Source organism: Berkeleyomyces rouxiae (genome assembly GCF_048999995.1).
Source record: "Berkeleyomyces rouxiae strain 22BRR77 chromosome Unknown BrBRR77_ptg000005l, whole genome shotgun sequence".
Lineage (NCBI taxonomy): Eukaryota > Fungi > Ascomycota > Sordariomycetes > Microascales > Ceratocystidaceae > Berkeleyomyces > Berkeleyomyces rouxiae.
The window spans coordinates 1911212-1932524 of record NW_027396495.1 but is presented as its reverse complement, the minus strand read 5'-3'; the positions used below and the strand labels follow the sequence as shown (position 1 = coordinate 1932524).

Genomic DNA, 21313 nt, shown 5'->3' with positions numbered 1-21313 from the left:
ACGTCACGTGATGTTGTCCCAGAAACGCGCCTAAAAATAGACGAACGCGAAGTTTTTTTTCGAAACAGCAACACGGGTTTTTAATCTAACCAACCAACTATATATATTTACATCCAAAACAGCGGGAAGCGCGGGTATCTATTTGCTCATTATATACAGACATAAAACAAAGAAAACAATGGCTTTTCGCTAGTATTGCACCACTGCCGCTGCCACAATTGCCGCAACTGCGCCCCACGACGCCGGCCTGAGATTCCAGCCGGCGCTCTGTGGACCGTCGGACACGCTGGAGCTGGAGCTGGGACTGGAGCTGGTTGTGGAGCCCTGCTGCGAGGTGAAGGTCGTGTCAGCGCTCGAGCCGCCTTTGCTGGTGGTTGTGGTGCTGAAGGTGCTGCTGCTGCCGCTGCCGCCTCCCCCCGTTGGCAAGATGGCGACGTTATAGGTCGCGTTAGAACTTACTACGGGGACAGGCTCACCAACGCGGACTTTCTCGCCGGTGGGGTACATCAGGTTGTACACAGGGAGCGAGGTGCACGGTACTGGAGAGCCGAGTGGGTGGTCGCAAGCGGGCTGGTTGTTGGTGGGGAAATCGACAAGGTCGCAGGTCTCGTCATAGCCGTACTGGCACGTGGCATCGAGCAGGTTGTACAGCACATAGTTCTGGGCAATGTACGAGTCCTCCTGCTCGAGGCACGAGGCGAGAAAGTTGATGCTGTTGGAGGCGCTAAGCGGCAGGCGAGAGTCGTCGGTGTGAATCAAGTCGGCACATTCAGAAGCATCGACATCAGCATACTCCATTTCGATGGGGCCACCACTGACGGGGTCCTTGGAGGCCGAGTTGCCGGTGGCCAGGTAATTCCAGGCATCGTAGCTGATGTCGTAGGCGCCCTGCGACTGATCAATCCGCAGGAGGTTGACGGTGCGCGTCTTGTTAAAGGTCAGGGACACGCAAATGTTGTTGCAGGATACACTGTTGGGCCAGTAGGCCACGCGGTTTGTATTTATATAGCAGCCAAGCACGCCGATAGATGACGAGTAACTATCGTGGGGTGTAGCCCAGACGGTGCCGGAGTCGGCGGCTGCAGGTGCGATGTATGCGAGCAGCGCAAGCCCGAACCATGTAATGTGAGGCTGCATGAATGCGGGGATGCACAGGCGAGATGTCTTTCAATTGAGACAAGCAGTTGGTGAACGAGGAGCTCAGCACGAAGAGGTCTTGAGCAGAGAGAGCGACTGGTGAATGGGACACCGAGAACGGTTTCCAAGGAACAAGAACAAAGAGCGGACAGATGCCGTGAAGGATCGCGATGTGCCTGAGCTAAGGCAATGTGAGCAGTGAATGAAGAGCAAGAAAGCAGAGAAGGAATAGAACGGAGGGACCTGAGAGCTTGATCTTTATCAAGGAGACAGGATCACCACCACAAAAGAACGGCGTATTTGCTTTTTTTGCTTGAAGAAGCCAGTTAAGTATGTGTTGTTCTCATGATTGCAAGGAGGAAGAGAAGAGAATCAAGGCAAGGAAGTCGGGCGGGAAGAGTGGAATAAACGAGAAAAATGGGACATGCATGAGGGCAGCCAGACGCCCAGACAGTCAGGGGGCGTTGCAAGAGAAAACAGTTGTGATGTGACAGTATTTGGATAGGGCGGCTTTGGGCTTCAGGGCCCTGGCTGGGGTCTGGTTAGGCCACACGGTAGGCCATGTCTTGGGCCACAAGCTGATCAGGTCACGGAAATTACAAGACGGCTCGTGAGAACTGGCAGGGAAGATAGGAAGCCAAGCTGACAGGGGCCGGTTAAGGTTGATGGACTCTGGGGCAGAAGCCGGGCGAGGGGCCGTGTCAGAGGCTATACAGGGCGAGGGGAGAATGTTACAGGCGAGTGAGAGTCGGACTAGAAGCCTTTATTTGAGGTGTACAGGCCTAGACACAGAACGCAGATTTTGTGTGACAGAAGTTGTACAGAATACCGGTCTTCGTGCCCAGTTCACGGGGCCTCTCAACGTGGTTTCTCACCATTAAACACATGTGGCCTCTGGAGATTCTCTAACCTTTGATAGGCTGCTTTCAGGCAAACACAGTCTACACTGGCGCAAGGTGTAGAGATTCACCAGAGTACAGGCTTTATCATACACAGAACAGATCCTGTCCAGAGTAAAAGTCTTCAAAGTCTCCGTATCTTGTCTCATAGAACAGGGTTTTCCTTCTCGTCGAACTCTCTTTTCACATTCTGCGGACTATAGCCATAGGGTTTAATACACATCTTTGTTAGGGTTGGGTCTTCACCGCCTGGTACGACGCATGGGCATTATGTAACACGCCATTGGTCTATTCGGCTTCACCTACAAAGTTGAAGACTGGGGCTTGCTTTTTTTCATGCAGGGGAGAAGTGACAGAAGCTTGTGGTTTTGGAGCCTCAGGAACCTAGGAACCTGAGGGGGGAGCAACCATAGGGTTACATAAAATAAGGGTTCGGAGATATGACCCGGGAGTACTCGGGTCCGGGTTTTTGCTGCCAGGAAGCGAAGCACGCAACGGGAAAGAGGATGTTATTGGCGGTCGGTGATTGGCTGTGGCAAAATGGCCCACAAAACGAAGCTGACAGAAGCATGTGATTGACGTGTTGGCAGCGCTGCAGGAGTGAGTGAGAATTTGGTGGGAGAATGAGTTGCTATTATAGATGCGGATGTGTCTATTATATTGTCCGTCTCATGCAGCCTCTCGCCCGGGAAAAAAAAAATTACACAAGAGGATCTCAATGATCAGAACTACGGGTTGTATTTTGTAGATGTCAGACCCACCATTTGCTGTAGGGCAATTGCGCCATCGAGAGAGGAAGGGCCAGGACCGGTGCTGGCCAAAGTACAAAGTACAACCAACTAACTACATCCAAGCAAAAGATGCATATAGAGCTGGACTGAGCTTTCTATAGTTGAAAGTTGTGTGTAGTTACGGGCATACACAAACTTGCTACGGAATTTTGCTCTCTGCTATGGTCTTCTAGACCTTTGCCGCACCATCGTCATCTCCCTCTTACCGGATTTCCCGCATGGCCGAATGGGGAAATTCAAAGCTTAACCATGTATGTGTACATACTGGCAACTACGTAAAGAAGCATTGTTGAAAGCAGTAGTTGCCTCCGCACGCGGCTGTTCCCCAGACCCGTAAACCGAGTAACTATGAAGAGCTTTGGCGGAAATCTTCTTTGCCAATCTGCTTTCTCTTCCGTAAATATTTTTTCTGTGTTGTTCAAACCGCGTCTTTTGCTTGTGTCTGTTTCTCATTTCGAGCCTGTCGCTGCTGCTGCTGCTGCCGTCTTAGCAAGGGATTAACCGCTTTTTGCCTCGCACTGACACCCCGCCAAAAAAAAAAACAAGTGGAACTAAAATTTCGAGGTTTTTTTTTGCCCTCCGCGTTTTTCTTTTCCCTTTGCTTCTGCTGGCCTCCGTACCCGCAAGCTTCACGTCTTGTCTGGACCGTCTCGGTGCTCCTCTGAAACCGCACTGCTTCTTGCTATCCTGCTTGCTCGTCCAGTCGACCTTTGCCGCTCCTCGATCCACCTCGTCGCATCTGCTCCAACGCCAGCGTTTCTTTCTCTGAGGGTTCCCGAGACCATCTCAGTCATAGTCTCCTAATCTTTCCAAAAACACACCCAAGACTCTCCCATTCTTATCCTCTTCGTTCAACATGGTTAGAAATATCGTTGTTCTGGGCGGAAACTCCCACCCCAAGCTGGTTGACAGCATCTGCCACATTCTCGGCATCCAGGCTTGTGATCGCAACCTCTCCAAGTTCTCTGTTGGAGAGTCTCGCTGCGAGATCCAGGACTCTGTGCGTGGCAAAGATGTCTTTATTATTCAGACTGCTAGTGGCAAGGTCAATGATAACTTCATTGAGTTGTGCATCATGATTTCCGCCTGCAAGACTGGTTCGGCTCGTCGCATCACCGTTGTCATGCCGCTTTTCCCCTACTCGAGACAGCCCGATGTGCCGTATGCCAAAACTGGTGCGCCTCTGGGCAGCAACCGTACTCACAGCAAATCCGACTATACGTTTGAGAGTGTACCCAGCACTCCCCATCCCAACACGAACAAGTCCGCCACCTTTAGCAGCTCCACTGACATCACCGAACAGCTGGCCAACTCTACTGTCAGCACGCCCACCGGGACTACCCACCCCGACTCCAACGGGTACATTAGCAAGGAACTGCAGGTCAACCCTGGCTACAAGCAGTGGATTGCCCAGCCCGGCGCCCTCATTGCCGACCTGCTCACTTGCGCCGGTGCCGACCACATTCTGACCATGGACCTGCACGACAGTCAGTTCCAGGGCTTCTTCGACAAGCCCGTCGACAACCTATACGGTCGCCCGCTGTTGAAACGCTACATTACCCAGTACATTGAAAACTACCAGGATGCTGTGATTGTTAGTCCCGATGCTGGTGGTGCCAAGCGCGCCACTGCCATTGCTGATAGCCTGCTCATGGACTTTGCTTTGATCCACAAGGTACGAGGTCATGATATACAAAACCGCCAAAAAAGTGACTAACTCTTTGAAACCCCAACCACAGGAGCGCAAGCCGATTAGAATCAACGACAAACACAACGCCACTATGATGTTGGTTGGCAAGGTCAAGGGCAAGGTCTGCATCATGATTGACGATCTTGCCGATACTGCCAACACCATCACACGTGCTGCGCGCGTGCTGAAGCGCGAAGGCGCCGTGGCCGTGTACTCGCTGCTGACGCACGGAATTTTCAGCGGTGACGCTTTGCAGCGTCTCGCCCAGAGCGATGTCGATAAGGTGGTGGTCACCAACACGGTGCCACAGGACGAACACAAGGCCATTTTGGGTGCCAAGCTGGACGTACTTGATGTGAGTTTTCCTCCCTTTTACCTTTTACCCCCTGTTTCATTGCTCTTCTTTGTCTGGGTGGTTCCCTCGCTGACCTGCACCCTCTTTTCTTACCCGTATAGATTGCGCCCTCGTTTGCTGAAGCTTGCCGTCGTATTCACTTTGGCGAGTCCCTGAACGTTTTGTTCTAGATTTTCTGCTTTTTCTTTTCTTCTTGATAATGTTTTGGGGGCAGGTCTCGACTCGGCCCTGGACGAAGTCGGATGTGACGTCATCCGGAGACAGGGCTCTTTTTTTTTCTCTCAAGATATTCGATCAATCGGGGCCAAAGCTGAGCATCACCGGCTTTAGTCGTCCGAAAGATCAAAACAAAACCAAAACCACTTGCAACGCAAAAATCTATCACGCGATGGGTGGCGACCGATATATATACACTCAGACGAGCAGCCGAAAGGGCGGGAGGAGAAATACACGAAAAAACCCTTATTTATATACAGCGGGAGGGAAGGCAACCCATTTGGAGGGGACGGCGTTCTAGGATATTTATGATTTACTTTTTACCTGTTGATTTTTTTCCTTTTTTTTTTCATACAATTATCACTACTGAAGACCACTGCAGTATAAACTCAACTAGGTTTGCTTGGTGATTGGGCGGCTCCGAGAGCCCTGTTGCTTGGTGTCTTGTATTTCCATGAGAAGAGAATCGCTGCCCATCGACAACTTAGAACAAGCCGTATCGAGGTTAGCTTTGCCCTCATAGACGGGCAAAAGAAAAAAGTTACGCGGGCTTTTTTTGCTGGTGTCCCGCAAAAAGATTAGCCACCTGGCTGTGGAGTGTGAATTAAAAAAAAAAAAACTCTTTGCTTTTCGTTTTCTTTTCTCTTAGTACTATCTTTACGTCTAGACAGCTTGTTTCGTTTTTGTTACTCATTCAAGCCTCTAGCTTCCCCTTGTCTCTTCCGATCCTAGTCTTTGCTTCCATTACAACCAGCGACTTTGCCGCGGCTTCAAGGTGCGGCAACTTAAAAAAAAGAATTGGCTGCTTAGTGTCTCCAGCATCTCCCGGCCTTTGATGCCCTCCCACCGCCTGACAAAGGTGCTACTCTTGAACCACAGATCACTTGAGCTCACACTAACTCTTTGCTCTAGTATCTCTACTCTCTCCAAGGCTCGCAAGTCGCTGCTCGTGAGCATGAGCGACGTCAAGCCCCGGCCAGCCGGCAGTGCCGCTTCCGGCTGCGTTAGTATTGCCACCGACGCGGCAATATCAGCATCCAAGGCAGCTCTCCTGGTACGCATGTTAGACTGCACAATAGAAGCTCTTATTGTCATCAGATCGTACGCTGCTAACACATTGTTCTCCCTCTCTATCGGCAAGGTCTACGCTGCCTACAAACGGAAGCTCGTGACGTACTTCGTGCTGATCCCCACCGGCATCTTTGCAATTCTCGCTGCCTGTTTTGGCGTCGACGTCTTCTTCAACCATGTGCACGTCTCGTTCCCGGCATCTGTGGCGTGTCTGCTGCTCTTGTTTGCGGCGCTTGTAGGTACCGAGCAGGTGCTGGGCGCGCATCGGATGAGGAAGTTGGTTGGGTGGATTGATGTTCCGGTGAGTCTTTGTTTCTTCCAGCCCGGAGTCTTTTCTTTTTCGCTGACGCCTTCATTGTAGGCCGGGTGGTCCTTGCGATGGATCAACATCTTCTTCGCGCCGTCGTTTGTCATGCTTCCGCTAAGTCCATCCATTGGGATAGTCGAAGTGGTTAAAATGGCTGCTGTCTTTGGTATGCTGCCTCCATATTTGCTCTTGTCCAGGCTTCTTCTTTTCTAACTCTGGTTCGTTCAAGTCATTGGCTTTATTGTCATGATGGCCTTTTGCGCTTGGTTTACAAGGTTGCTGCAGCTGGTCACCGGCACATCTAAGCGCTCGGCTGCCGCCCGCGCAGAGGAGCTGCATCGCTCCGATATCGACGAGATACCCATGACAGCCATGACACCGCGCTCTGAGACCGGGGACATGACAACTACCCCAAATATTGGGTCTCCATCCAGGCCAGGCACTCCTCTGACGCCTGCATCACTCCGGACGCCCGAGTCTCCACACATCCCTGGGACCCCGCGCATCCATGAATCACCCCCTGTACCTGGGTCACCGCTTGCAGGGCTTTCTCGAGTCCCGTCTGGTCTTGGAATCAACACCCCTGCGCCGGCTCTTCTCCACGGCATGCCAGTTGTGGCAGGCGGAAAAGCCTCGTCATCCCCGTTGGCCCTGCCTCCACAGATCGGGGTAACCGAGACACCGCAGCCGACGCGCGCTCAACGCTGGGCTTCGACCGTCATAGCAAACCAAGATAGCGTCCTCTACGGTCTTGTGCTGGTCTTTGTCGGCATCCCTGTCTACTTTGCCGGACACTATGCCATGCCACTGCACCTGGCAATCACGATTCTCGTCTTCCAGGGCGCCATGAAGATACCAGCAACATGGCGGCGCTTTCTACACCCTGTGCTTATCTCGGCATTGTTCACCGTGCTAATCATCTGGGCTTTTGGTGCCATGCGTGGCCTCTCGCTAACCACGACGCTACATAGCTACAAAACGGGCACTAACTACCTCGCGCTCTGGGAGTCAGGAGCCAGCAGCCTCCCGAAGCCGGGCGCCGGCGATATTTTCAGCAGTGTGTTGGACGCTAGTATCGTGGCTCTTGCGCTGCCCATGTTCCAGTACCGCCGTGAGCTGCGCGAGCACTTTGTTGCCATCACCGTGCCCAACGTCGTCATGTCCATTGGTTCGTTATTCGCGTACCCCTACATCTGCTACGCCATCGGCATCCAGGCCGAGCGCGCACTCGCCTTCAGCGCACGCAGCCTGACGCTGGCACTGGCACTGCCGGCCGTGGCGAATCTGGGCGGCGACGCGTACACGATTGCCGCTGTGGCCATCATGAGCGGCATCATCGGCGTGTTGATTGGCACCAAGATCATGGCATGGATGCGTATCCCCGAGGACGACTATGTCACGCGCGGCGTCACTCTGGGCGCGAATTCGTCGGCGCTGGCGACGGCTATGCTCCTGCGCACAGACCCGCGTGCTGCGGCGCTGTCGAGTCTGTCCATGAGTTTGTTTGGTGCTATCACGGTGCTGTTTACGTCGATCCCGGCTATTGTGAATGTAGTGCGGTCACTGGTAGGGCTCTAGATGAACTCTTATAGCCCGGACTATAATTAGTACTTTGATAGTAGCTATGTATGTACGGCTGGGTGTGCAGCAGGCTTAAATTTCCATAGTCTCAATGCCCTCCGCGGCCATGTCCTTGGTATCTTCTCTCCACCGCGAGAGCGGCTGCCGGCCGTGGACGACGTCCCCCATAGCCCAGATCATGCGTTTTTTGTCGATAGTCTCGTCAATTTCGTTGTCGGGGCAGATGATGTAGAACTGGCCCTCAGTCATTTTCTTTACCATGTACTCGACAACCTGGCAGGGGGACCATGCGCCGGCTGGCTTTTCCGATGATGTGCTGGAGCCGGTCTAGATGTATGGAGGACGCGGACTTGTTAGCTATGTCGACCTTGTTATCACGGTCAATCACTCTAGAGACCTGACTTACCATTCCAGTAAATGTCCAACCCGGAACTAGCAGATGCACAGTTGTTGATGACTTGCGCAGCTCAAAGTTTAGCTGCTCAGCCATGCTTTTCACCGCCGCTTTGGACGCATTGTACGATACGTTGCCCGGTGGGTTCGTGATCCCCTGCTTGGAGCCTGTGATGACCACGGCCGTCGGCTTCTCGTTCCGGGCAGCGACATCCAACATGGGCATGAAAGTCGAGATGCCCAGCCCAACGCCAAACACATTCGTCTTGAAGGTCCTGAGCATCACATCCTCCGCCCACTGCGAGCTGTTAGTCTGCGCAGTCAGGCCGGGGGCCGTGCCAGCGTTGAGCACGAGCAGGTTTATGCCCCCGCTAAAGACATTGTCGGAGTTGGCCGACGTGGCCAGTTGATCCCAGCCGGCCTGGCTGCTAATGTCGCAGTTGACGTAGCGTAAAATAGTATCAGGGTATGAGGCGGAAAGCTCGGCCATCGGCGGCTGTTTGATGTCGGCCAGTAGCACCGACATGCCCTGCGCGGCACAGAACTTGGTGATTTCGAGACCGATACCGCAAGATGCACCGGTGATTAGGGCCGTATGGCCAGCATTGAAGACGGGGTGGGCAGACATGGCGGGGGTTGGCGTGCTCTTGAAGTCGTTGCAACGGGCGAGATGGTCTTTGGGCTGTGTGGGCGGGAGTATGGGGACAATCAGCGAGACTTTTTACTGGCTACTGGCTTGTCAAACAGCCACGCATGCGCATGCATGATGGAGTGGCGGTGTTTTTGATAGATGCATACATATGCTTATAGTAATCTACATTCGTCCTCCGGATCGGATGTGAGAAATGGTTCAAGTAAATATGAACAGCCATAAGATGTAGTGTCTATAGCTACGGCAAGAAGTCGTTGAGGAGCTATCCCTGTTCTTCACTCTCTCCAACTTTCTTCCTGACGCTACTGTGATGTGATCACGAGACGTCTAGTCTCGTGGTGCTCTTCATACAAATAGTTGGTTTGGTGTGTTTCACTCTCCAACTACTGTTTGGTTCATAGCGGCCCGAGCCCTGAATCTAGCGGGGCCTGGAGTCTCTGTGCCCTGTAGCCACCGTCAGTTCAGCCGTCGCTAGCGCTAGAGCCAGCCATTCTTGTGCGCATAATATAGTGCCTAAGCCGCTAAAACCATGAGAGAAGCTCACTAACACGGCGGCAACAGGTGCATGGATTCTTTCTGATCCCTTTGCTGTTCTCCAACATACCGGCCAAAGGACCCCAAGCCAACAAGCAAAAGTATTTACATAGTTAGCTAGTTAGTTACATGAATACAGCCATGTATTCAAGTACGTAGTTGTGTATGTACGTACATAGCTAGCCGGTCTGTGTATAAAGCATGTCCCACCGGTCTTGGCTGGGAAAGCTGTTACATAATGGCCTGCATCGTATTGACCCTCGTGCGCCGGTCTCGACACGGCATGGGCTGTCCAGCTGGGCTTCTAGACTCTACATTGGAGTGACGTGATTGCTCGTGATTCATGGGCTGCTATGCTGCAATGAGGGGCATAGACTCACTAGGAATCAGAGATCACGAGACGGGAAGACTTGGAGAGATCGTGAGTAAGGATATAAGACCTTGGGGAGCTTGCAATATGTCTCCTTTAACAAGCACTGCAGCTTAACAGTTTCTCTTTTCCTGAGTCAGTATTCAACATTCATATAGTCAATATGGACTCTACAAACCCATCCTTTTTTCCCATTCTTAATCTCCCTCTTGATATAACCTTCGCCCTACTCACCGACCACTCCGATCCCATCTCCGCAGTTTCCCTCAGTCTGACCTGCAAACCTCTCTATCATGCCTTCTTCAATCAAAGTCTCCGCCGCCTGACCACACGCGCCGACAAAACCGCCTTCCTCACACTCCTCGAAACCTGCTCGCCCTCTAGCGTTCTTTGCTTTGCCTGTCTCAAACTGCACCCGCTCGCCTCCGCGCGCCCCGTCGGCGTGCCCGCATCGCCGCTGGAACTCGGGTGGCACTGCCAATACAGCTACGCATGGATGCCTGCAGGTGGTGGCGGTGCTCTCGGGCTCAGCTTCCGCGATGCGCGCGCGGCCGCGCTGCATGCGCACACCGGGCGCGGACTTGCTGTGCATGACCTCAACGTGTGTGTTACACAGGGCCGGCGCTGGCGGTCGGCACGAACGGTGGCAGTGGGTCCTGTAGGTAGACTGGTGGCGCGCTGCGAACACACATTTGAAATTGCGGGCCTGGACTTGGGGGAGGCGATGGCGCTGGTGCAAAGTGCACGTCTGGGACTGTGCCAGCATGTCGAGGTGGAAGGGGCGGCGGTACGGGATGCCAAGGCAATGAAGGGTGGCACTGTTGAGCTGCAGAGGTGTGATCGGTGTGCAACGGATTGGTCCATTGAGTGGTTGGACGGCAGTCGAGTGAGTGTATGCAGCTGGCATGACTTTGGAAGCTGTCTGACGCCATTTGAAAAGGAGTGGCACGATGCAACGGCCCGGAGGCGGCGCTCTGCCGGAGAGGTCAAGGATGACGATGCAGCGGAGCCTGGACTAGTTTACAACGCATGGGTAATGGCAGCGGGAGCATGAGTTAAGAGAACGATAGTTTGTATTATTGATTACAAGTAAAAGTTAAGATTCCCGAGTCATAGACTCGTAATATTCCACCCCCGTCTCGTGGTACCGGGGTACTTATAGATCAGCCACGGAGTAAACCTCATATGCACGGTCAGGTTGCACAACGTTTCCACCATCGAGTTCCTGGTCCGTGTAAGCTGGCCAGGCAATGTACTTGCCATCAGTAACGCTAATGATGGTGAATGCGGCGTCGACGCCAAACTGGCCGTTCCAGCTCGAGTTGATGGTGAACGGGCCACAAAGCGCGTCTGTGACGGTAGCGCTTGAAGCCGACTGGCCAGACACACTGTACTCGCACTGAACTGTGTCGTGGATCGAGGAGTCGATGCCAAAGGAGTACGTGCATTCGTCGTCTGTTTCCGTGCAGCTGCGGCTTACGTCGGTGAGAGTCCAGGTTGGGACGGTGGCCGGACGGGTGCTGGAGAGGTCCGGGGCACTGGAGACCAGGCTGGAAAGAGCAAGGCCGGAGAGAATATCAAGGATCTGCATTGTTGAATTAAAGGAGTGTTTGGCTCAGAGTTGGAGTAAAGAGTGTGAGATAAAATGTGGCAAAGATCGTAAGGAGATAGAGAGCGGAAGAGGATTGCAGGATGGTATCTAAACCGACTTTCAAAGAAGCCGCTCCAGTGCTAGAGGTATCCTCTTTATAGAAACTCTCGTGGCCTCCTCATCATTGCGATAATATCAAATACAGTTCCATCTACAAGCTAGCATTCCATAGCATCGTGTTGTCAAGCTCCGATACCAGGACGACTCTGGCCAGCAGTCGAGCCGAACTCTCGTAGACTCCCTGATGCCCGTCAAAGGCCCAGACAGGCCCGGCGAGCCTCTGACCGCCCTAGACATTGCTGCAAGCCCTCAAGTCAACCCATTCCAAGGCTTCGCGGCTCGTTAAGGCAGGAATGAAGGTGACAGGTCGAGAGGTCGAGACTGTTGCTCGAGGAGGCTGGCGGCAGGGGACGACTGGTGCCTGGAATTGGAGCTGTTAGGGTTGTCACGTGTATCAGCAACTTTGTGAACGAGTGTCGTTGCGAACAGGGAAAGCCTGTCGAATTGTGGTATGTCGTCTCAATCGCAGGAGGGAGGTTGTTGGTGTTATGCGACGCCACATTCCAGAGAGCCGGAGAGCCGGTATAGTGTGGCGCCAGGAGGGCAGCCAGCTCAGCCACACGAAATAAGCTTACTTTGGAGGTCAACGATGCCATAGGACGCCCAGCTGCGCACTTGTACCTAGTGCGAGCTGGCTACAGATGCTAAAGAGCCAACTAGCTCCAGCTTAGCCACGCAATGACGTTTGCTGGCGGCCTGGTCTAGCACGGAAGGACTTGCCTATGACGATTTACAGATGGCGTTTTCGAGTATGTACAGATTCAGTTCCGGCAGCAGTAGAGACCGCGTGAAGCATCCGATGAGAGATTCCGTCTGCTCGCCCGCATGCAACAACCAAAAGGTCACGGCGTGCTTACAACCCTACCACAGTCAAACGTACAGACATGCCTGTCAGCTCTTGCAGAAAAATACATACATACATACACTTCCACTTGGTGTTGATCTTCCCCACAGTAGCGCCCTTGCAAATCAAGTCACGGGTCGACAATAAACGACAGACCCGTTGCATCATGGCCGCAAGTATCTGGACAGGCGGCCGTCGTTTCAAGGCCTTTGGCAACAAAGTTTTCCCTGTCACATGGCAAGCTGGCAGCCTGGAAGCTGGATCCGAAAGCACATGGCTGCAGGAGGACGTCCGAGGGTACATCCAAGTTTACGCCAATACATGACGGGGGATATGCGTAGTTACGAGCATACGTACAAGTGCTCGCTGGTCTTGGATGTCTCTGGCGGCCCACCTGTATACATACTTTGCATTGTATCTTGCTTGCTGCGTATGCATCCATGCGTCGTAGATGTTGTGATGCTGCTACTCGGCGGGTTTGTTGAGTGTCGTGTCACTTTGAAATCTTCACCGCTTGCTTTGAGCTGAAGTCTGGTGAGCAAGGGGGCCATGAAAGAAAAAAAACAAGACTACTAGGGGTGGCCAGCCAAGAGGAAAAAAAAAAAAGAGTGACCAGGGGAGAGAGGCGGATGGCGGGGAAAGGATACAGGGCGGGGCGGGGAGGGAGGGGAAGAAAGACAAGGGAGGAGGAGGGACAAGGAATGGGGGGCAATGAATGATGAGGAGAGTGTCAATGGAGACAGAAGTGCACGTCATGTCGACTGACTCGAAGCGGAAGTCGAAACAATAGACAATGTAGGAAGCCCAGCACGGGTCTAGAATACGTGATGAAGCATGGGGACACCCACAGTCTCCTTTCTTGCATATGTAACTAACTATACATGTAGTTGGTAACTTTCCAACTAACTAGTTAACTAACTAATAGTTGTTCAGTGACGATGCGATGCCCCTTGTCTCGTCCGACTTATCCTGCCCTACAACCACGCGCAAGACCGAGGTGTCTTCCATGCATAGTTTCCATGTGTTGCGTTAAGTATGAATGTAGTCTGTTCTCTTGTCGCCATGTTCACCAGGCCAGTCTCTCTCTCTCTGTTTCCCGGGAAATGAAGATATTACACAAGCAATGCTTAATAGCAGAACCGCCTTCAAGCACAAGTAAAAGTATACAGTATCGCCCATAAATAGTCACTGCACACCTGGAAGGGAAGAAAAAAAACGAGCAATCCGCGACATAGCTTCTCCAAAATGAGCCGCACAGAGACGCTAGCGGCCTGCCCGGGACCTGAGCCTCGAGCCTGGAAGCAGCGCCCCACCTGTGCTTGTTCTCTGCTTTTTTTTCTTTTTCGCTCGTGGGACAGAGAGAGAGAGAGGAAGAGAGATGGCGCGAACGTTGGTGGTGGCCAATTTTGGCTGTAGAAACCAAGAGCTCGGGAACTGAGGCGCTCTTCGAGATAGAGACTCCTCTTGCCTTGCTACCACTCACCACCATGTTGGCGATCGTCGACAGAAGCACAAGAAGGTGTACCCTTGCTATTAACGCACACTCTGCTATTAGTTAATCATCTCTTCGATACATGGAAAAATGCCCCGAGAAGCATTGGCGTGTTTCCCGGCAGAACAGCAAATGCGCCAAATAGAATAACTATACTTCCAGGACAACGGCAAGGACAACGAATAAGGGACACAATACTTGTAGTTAGTCAACTACAAGTATTGTGTATGTATGTATGCATATATGACAATGACTAGCCAAGCCACTCTCAAGACCACCGGCCGGCTGGCGGCCCCTTCCTCCGCCTACTGCCGTCGACATTGCCACCTTTGCAGAGGCTCCTTTCCCGCAGACCCGGTGCCGCTGATAACAAGAGCAATCAGAGATAACGACAGGCTCGTGGAGAGAGAGAGACAGAGATGGAGAGAGAGCAACAAAGACAGCATCTGCGTTGCCATCTAGCCTGTGCGCACTGAACAGCGAGTGTTCTTGGTGTCTCAAAAGATCCAGAATTGTGGCTGATACTATGAGCAACTGGAGCGTGTGCACTTACATAGATGCAGAGCCTATAGCTGTACAGCCACAGTGACTCGGCTCACGCTCACGGTCGATAGAACAGAACAGAAGCGCCAGCAGCACGAAGCCGACGCTGTCTGTCTCCGCACGCCTGTTTCGTCTGCCAAGAGCGCAAGAGAGGGGATGCTCGTCTTGGCTCTTGGCCTGTTGAGGTCGGCAGGTTCTTCCATGGTATCACGCGTCGAGAGTGAAACGCCGCCGGCTTGCAGCCACGGGCGGCCATAAGTATGCATACACCCGTGGCAGAAGTACTTGTACAAAGACTCAAGGGCTGAACCAATCAGCGGGCGCAAAACGAATAGGGCAGAACTGATAAGCACAGCGTCGCCACCACCACCAAGTACTCACAGATACATTTCTACGGGCGAGTATACATGTCCTCTTTTGACTCGTGCTGTCTCTCGGCCTGTCTTTCCTTCTGTCGTTTCCGGTCACGTCAGAAAGCCACTCCGTGCGAATAGCAACAACCGCAGCAGCATCGCTCACATTTCATCTCAGCTAATTTCCACGCTCTGATCTGGCTGCGCTTTTATATGCCACAGCTCACGCTATCGCTAATCTCGTCGGGCTTCTCTTAATCGACGCAAAGAGAAAAGATTAGAGGAAAGAAAAGCCAGGGCCTCTAGAGAAGCCGAGCAGAGGTCATCCGAACAAGCACGGCGGCATGGTGGTTATGGTGGTAGTAAGGCAATTAAACGAAGAAAAAAGAAAGAAAAGAAAAAAAAAGAAAAACAATTCATCCTGTTCGTCAAGGTCTCTCCCCCCAAGATCCCAAGCGAACCAAAGCACAGCCAAGCCTGGCCAAAAAGGCCAAGCAAGCCAAAGGATGCTGTCACCACCGTCCGTCCGCCCTCAACTATAAAGACACCGCTGCTGTTCACATGACGCAGTGCTCCCCATTAGTTTGTCCATCCTCTCCTACTTGTACTTGTACTTGTACTCTCCCTCCGTCTGCTTCATCTTCTCTTTCTCGTCTTTCTCTCGCACTCGTCTGCATCTCTGCCTCTTGTCACTCCCCTTCCCAGTCTCATCCCACCCTCTCTCTTCTACTGCCTTCTCAAGCCGCCCTCCCGCAGTAGACTTCCTGCTTGTTGCCCCCTTCCTTCTTGCTTACCAACCCGATTTCGATGGGAAAACCTCACTCGTCCTCTTCCTCCAATGGCCAGTCTCTTGGATCTGTGGAAGGCATAACTGACCTGGACGAGCCTCCTTGTAGTGGTCAACTCCCCGCCACTATCAAATCTAATACACCAAATCTAAGCCCGACGCCCGCCGGCCCCGCGCCGCCGCCCGCTTCGCACCTCAAGCCGCTCAAAGCGTCTACCCTCGAGTCTGTCTCGTCGCTGCCGTCGGCCACTGTCTCGGAAAACAGTGCCACGCTCATCAGCTCCGCTGAGTCAGCCTGCTCCGGATCGGCCTCCGACTCGCCCGCCCGCCCGCCTCCCCACTCGCTGCCGGCCCTCGATGTCTGCAAAGACCTGCAAACTGACCCCGAAAATGGTCTCTCTGCTGCCGAGGCTGCCTCGCGCCTCCAGCGCTGGGGGATGAACCGCATGGAGCTGACCAAGGGAACCTCTAAACTTCAGATCTTGATGCGTCAGATCTCCAACAGCTTGACCGTTGTGCTTGTCCTGGTGACGATTCTTTCATTTTCCATTGCCGACTACATTGAGGCTTCGGTCGTGACTGCTGTCATCCTGTTCAATATCATCATCGGGTACGTTGTAATCGTGGACCTCTCTTATAAGGGCTGACCTTAAATGCTAGGGTGTATCTCAGCCCTACACAACCCTATGTAACCCTCGCATGTCACTAACACCTCATCCTTTACTGTAGATACTGGCAGGACTCTCGCGCAGAGAGCCAGATGCTTGCTCTTCAGAGCCTCGCCTCTTCTACCAGCACTGTCGTTCGTGGTGGACAGCCCTTGGAGATCAAGGCCGATACCCTGGTTATTGGTGACATTGTCCGTATTAGTGTGGGAGACAAAGTGCCCGCTGATATTCGTCTTGTGGACGGCATAAACCTGAGTGCCGACGAGGCCATTCTCACTGGCGAGTCTCTTCCGATTAGCAAGCATGCTGATCGCATTCTGCCCGGCTCTGAGATCCCGCTCGGCGACCGCATCAACCTGGTCTACTCGGGCACTGTTATCACGCGCGGTCGCGCCACTGGTGTCGTTGTCAGCACCGGCATGCAGACCGAGGTCGGCAAGATTGCCGCTATGCTCCGCACCCGCAAGACAGTTGACAAGTCGGCGCCCTTTTCGGAGCGCTTCATGCGCAGCTTCAAGACCAAGGGCCGCAGCATTCTGGGTCTGGATGGCACGCCGCTGCAGAACAAGCTCAGCAAGTTCGCCCTGCTCCTGTTTGCTCTGGCCATCTCGCTCGTCATCATTGTTTTTGCCGTCAACGCCTTCGACATCAACGGCGAGGTGCTGATCTACGGCATCTGCGTCGGTGTAGCTGTCATCCCCGAGTCGCTGATTGCCGTGCTAACCCTGACCTTTACCGTGGCCGCGCGCAGCATGAGCAGCGGCAATGTCATTGTGCGCAACAAGGCCTCGCTCGAGGCTGTCGGCGGCGTGACCAACATCTGCTCCGACAAGACCGGTACTCTGACCCAGGGCCGCATGGTCACGCGCAAGGTTTGGCTGGCTGGAAATGCCCGCGCCACCGTGGCCGATGTCACCGATCCGTTCGACCCCAACAGCGGCACCATCAACTGGGCTGACGCCGTGGGCAACACCGTTACCACTGGCGCCGACCACAGCGAGAAGCGCCTAAGCCTTAGCCACAGCGAGGACTTTCTCAAGTTCAGCTACGCCATTTCTCTGTGCAACAACGCCACTGTCACTGTCGATAAGAACGCCGGCGACTCTAGCTCTGCTGCCGAAACTGTTACCGAGTCGCCCTGGTCTGCCACTGGCGAGCCCACCGAGATTGCCCTGCAGGTCTTCGCCATGCGCTTTGGTCGTAGCAAGGCCGAGGTGCTGGCTAACCACAATCTGTCTCTGGCCAAGGAACACCCCTTCGACTCGACCGTCAAGCGCATGAGCGTCGTCTACTCGTCGCCCAGCACCGGCGGCACCATCTACGCCAAGGGTGCTCTGGAAGCTCTGCTGCCGCTCATTACCAGCTCGGACGCCGAAAAAGCCATCATCTCGGCCCAGGCTGACAAGCTTGCCTCGGAGGGTCTGCGTGTTCTGTGTGTCGCTAGCCGCAAGCTGACCCCTGGCGAAGACCTGGAGAACCGCTCGTCTGTCGAGTCCAACATGGAGTTCCTCGGCCTCGCTGGCCTGTACGATCCCCCCCGCCCCGAGACCCGCGGTGCCGTCGAGCAGTGTCTGCGTGCCGGCATCCAGGTGCACATGGTGACTGGCGACCACGTCAAGACTGCTACATCGATTGCTTACGAAGTTGGTATTCTGCCTACATCGGTGGCGCCCTCCGACATTGGAACCAAAGTCATGGCCGCCTCGGACTTTGACGCCATGAGCGAGGCCGAAGTCGATGCTCTGCCGGCTCTGCCGCTGGTCATTGGCCGCTGCACTCCTCAGACCAAGGTTCGCATGTTGCAGGCTATGCACAGACGTAATGCTTTCTGTATCATGACTGGTGATGGTGTCAACGATTCGCCGGCCCTGAAGCAGTCTGATGTTGGTATTGCCATGGGAATGAGAGGCAGTGATGTCGCCAAGGAGGCTGCTGATATGGTTTTGACTGACGACAACTTTGCTTCCATTGTGACGGCTATCCGTGAGGGACGCAGACTATTTGACAACATCCAAAAGGTAAAGATGTCCGCTACACCATAGAACAGGACCGACTTGCTAACCATTTACACATAGTTTCTGCTCCATCTTCTCATCTCCAATATTGCCCAGGTTATTCTTCTGCTGATTGGTCTTGCCTTCAAGGACCATGACGATACGTCCATCTTCCCGCTGTCGCCGCTGGAAATCCTGTGGGCCAACCTTGTCACTTCGTCCTTCCTGGCCGTTGGTCTGGGCATGGAAGCCGCTGCTGAGGACATTCTCCTCCGCCCTCCGCAAGACCTAAAGGTCGGCGTCTTTACCAAGGACCTGATCCGCGACAAGTTCATCTACGGTACTTTTATGGGTGGCCTGTGCCTTGCGGCCTTTACGCTGGTGGCCTACACTTCCGGCAGTGACCTGGGTGCCGATTGCAATGAGAACTACAACTCATCGTGTGACCTCGTCTACCGCGCCCGTAGCACCACCTACGCCACGCTGTCATTTCTGCTACTCGTCACAGCCTGGGAGGTCAAGCACTTTTCGCGCTCGCTCTTTAACATGGACCCGACTGAATGGACCGGCCCGACGGCTGTCTTCAAGACGATCCGCAAGAACCGCCTGCTGTTTTGGGCTGTGGTGGCTGGCTTCGCCATCACATTCCCTGTCATCTACATTCCCAAGTTCAACGAAAAGGTCTTCAAGCACCACTCCATTACATGGGAGTGGGGTGTGGTCTTTGGCTGTGTGGCTGTCTACGTTGGCCTTATTGAGGCGTGGAAGGCAGTCAAGCGTCGCTTCAAGCTGGGCGAGCCGGTCTTTAGCCAGACTCTTGTTGAGAAGGCTTAATAGGCCATGGGGGCTCTATAGCGAATAGAGTTCATCCAACATCTGGTTAGATGCGCTGGGGCCCGTGTTCCGCCCAAGTCTCGAATGGATGCGAGAGAGCAAGACGTGGACGGTGATGAGCCCGTCCTCATGACCCTTTTTCTGTATACCATTGCATGTTCTGTGGCTGCAGCCAGTGATTACCGACGAGGAGCCAGAGCATTGGACCAACATGGCTTGTTTTCACAGGCAAGTCGGTCTTTCTAATTAGTTGCGCATTCTGTTCATTTCCTCTTTTTACACAAATTGTTACTACTCAACTGCCAACACTGTTGTTGGTTGTACATGATGTTCTCTTGCCGTCTTGCTTTGTTTTTGGTTTGTTTGTTCTAGTTGATCCGTTCTGCCTCGAAGAGAGATACGAACCAAAATTGATCCATTGAGCCTGCGTAATACTTTGTACCATGTCTGTTGCCGTTTATCATGAACTGTGTCCTAGCTAATGTGAAGTAAGCCCATGTTTCAGTCTAGCCCTCATTCACCTTTAATTGCAGCCTCCATAACCCCTCCTCACACTCCCTCTTCATTTTCCCGTCGCTCTGCCTCCTTGCGCAGATCCTCGGCCCAATAATCAAAGCCCACGATCAAGTCCTTTCCCACAGCAGCCTTGATTGGATACGCCGCCAGGCCACCAAACGTCTCCCACGTAGTGTACTCAGTTTTGACTCGGGCTCCACCCACGCCCGACTCCGGCTCCGCATCGTCCTGCGTTTCGACGAACTCCTGCACGCGCTCCGACCACATCAGCGCAGCCGGCGGTGAGCGCGGACCCCAAACCACGCGCCAGCCTGTGCGACCGGCGGCATCATGAAAGCGCACCACATGCTGGACCACAAGCTTCGTCGAGGATCGCGGCCAGCACGGGCGCACGGCGGCGCGGAAGACCATTTGCGTGCCGGGACGGACCAGCGCAGGGGTCTGCACATAAAGAGGCTCTAACGCGGGGTCAAGAGTGACAGTACCAGGGGCAGCATCAGAGGCAGAAGCAGGTGAGGAGAGAGATGGGGAGCCCGGCGCAGATGTGGAGGTGGAAATAGGCGGATTGGTGATGATGTTGACCTCTGGCACAAAGCGGTTCCACGAGACATAAGATTGCGTGTCCAGCGTGGCGGCTACGCAGCACAAAGCGCTGGTGCGAATCGTGGTTGAAGCAGCAATGGAGAACAAGCCGCCGGAGGGATGTGAAGGCGTGGGGATCGGAGTGGGCTGGAGCAGGGCAGACTGGTTAAGCGGGATGCCGTGGGCAGAGGGGCCGGAGGGCATGGTGGGCGGGCGGGAGGACTAAGAAGGGAAGTGGGACAAAGAGTGTGTGGGAGAGAAAGAAAACGAAAGTGTGAGAGACTTGGTTCGTAGTCTCCATGAGAATAGAAACTTGAACGGAGTCTTGACTTTCTTGTCCTCTACGCTAACCCGCACAGACCGCCTGACAATATAAACCGGAAGTAGGGTCTGAATCATAAAGAACAGACGCGGTCTAGGGTTATAGAAAATGTGGATCAGTGGTTCTATCGATAAGCGACTTACATGCATCTGGGGAAAAGCTTTGGCTTGCGGGAGCAAGCGATTAATGGGTGATTTATGTATGTATGTAACGAACTAACCAAAGGGGGTCAGATGGGGTGGAGAGCGCGAGGGGGCCAGAAGGAGGTTTTTTTTCTTTCTTTTTTTCTTTCAGGGAGTTTTTAGAGAGCAAGAGAGGGCAAAGATGGAGGGTGGGTTGGACTTGAGTTAGTGTCTCGAGTAGGGTCACACAAGACTCACGTCGGGAAGGCTTCTGATAAAGAGCAGGCCGGCCAGGAGTCAAGAAGGATGAAATGTCGCGTGTCTGCTATTGGAGGGTTTTTGCGGCCGCAGCTTGAAGCTTGTGCAGGCGAGCCACATGATAGCTACGAGGAGAGCAAAAAAAAGACGCACACCGACTTAGACAGCCAGCCTAAGGACAACGAAGAAGACGCCATACAGCCCGGTAGCAAGCCCACCATTATGTACATGTCTTTTTTCTTTGGGTCATTGTCCCGGAGCCCAGGTCGCGCGAGGCCAGACGGACGTGTA

At 53.6% G+C, this 21313-nt stretch overlaps 8 protein-coding genes across 8 annotated transcripts; 4 read left to right on the top strand and 4 right to left on the bottom strand.

The window, feature by feature from the left end:
• Positions 1-189: 189 nt before the first annotated feature.
• BROUX77_005698 (uncharacterized protein) lies at positions 190-1137 on the bottom strand (the record flags this gene model as incomplete). Its single annotated transcript, XM_073750601.1, has 1 exon — positions 190-1137. The coding sequence occupies one exon, from the start codon at positions 1135-1137 to the stop codon at positions 190-192; it is 948 nt and encodes a 315-aa protein (XP_073604584.1).
• Positions 1138-3683: 2546 nt separating this feature from the next.
• Positions 3684-5042, top strand: BROUX77_005697 (uncharacterized protein; the record flags this gene model as incomplete). Its single annotated transcript, XM_073750600.1, has 3 exons — positions 3684-4502; positions 4567-4872; positions 4974-5042. 3 exons carry the CDS (start codon positions 3684-3686, stop codon positions 5040-5042), a joined length of 1194 nt encoding a protein of 397 aa, XP_073604583.1.
• An 881-nt stretch (positions 5043-5923) lies between these two features.
• BROUX77_005696 (uncharacterized protein) lies at positions 5924-8044 on the top strand (the record flags this gene model as incomplete). The annotated part of the gene is made up of 3 exons (XM_073750597.1): positions 5924-6460; positions 6521-6632; positions 6696-8044. The coding sequence occupies 3 exons, from the start codon at positions 5924-5926 to the stop codon at positions 8042-8044; spliced, it is 1998 nt and encodes a 665-aa protein (XP_073604582.1).
• A 75-nt stretch (positions 8045-8119) lies between these two features.
• BROUX77_005695 (uncharacterized protein) lies at positions 8120-9068 on the bottom strand (the record flags this gene model as incomplete). Its single annotated transcript, XM_073750596.1, has 2 exons — positions 8120-8374; positions 8454-9068. 2 exons carry the CDS (start codon positions 9066-9068, stop codon positions 8120-8122), a joined length of 870 nt encoding a protein of 289 aa, XP_073604581.1.
• A 1091-nt stretch (positions 9069-10159) lies between these two features.
• Positions 10160-11050, top strand: BROUX77_005694 (uncharacterized protein; the record flags this gene model as incomplete). Its single annotated transcript, XM_073750595.1, has 1 exon — positions 10160-11050. The coding sequence occupies one exon, from the start codon at positions 10160-10162 to the stop codon at positions 11048-11050; it is 891 nt and encodes a 296-aa protein (XP_073604580.1).
• A 102-nt stretch (positions 11051-11152) lies between these two features.
• Positions 11153-11587, bottom strand: BROUX77_005693 (uncharacterized protein; the record flags this gene model as incomplete). Its single annotated transcript, XM_073750594.1, has 1 exon — positions 11153-11587. One exon carries the CDS (start codon positions 11585-11587, stop codon positions 11153-11155), a length of 435 nt encoding a protein of 144 aa, XP_073604579.1.
• A 4159-nt stretch (positions 11588-15746) lies between these two features.
• BROUX77_005692 (uncharacterized protein) lies at positions 15747-19222 on the top strand (the record flags this gene model as incomplete). Its single annotated transcript, XM_073750593.1, has 3 exons — positions 15747-16336; positions 16456-18412; positions 18470-19222. 3 exons carry the CDS (start codon positions 15747-15749, stop codon positions 19220-19222), a joined length of 3300 nt encoding a protein of 1099 aa, XP_073604578.1.
• A 549-nt stretch (positions 19223-19771) lies between these two features.
• On the bottom strand, positions 19772-20524 carry BROUX77_005691 (uncharacterized protein; the record flags this gene model as incomplete). Its single annotated transcript, XM_073750592.1, has 1 exon — positions 19772-20524. One exon carries the CDS (start codon positions 20522-20524, stop codon positions 19772-19774), a length of 753 nt encoding a protein of 250 aa, XP_073604577.1.
• Positions 20525-21313: the final 789 nt, after the last annotated feature.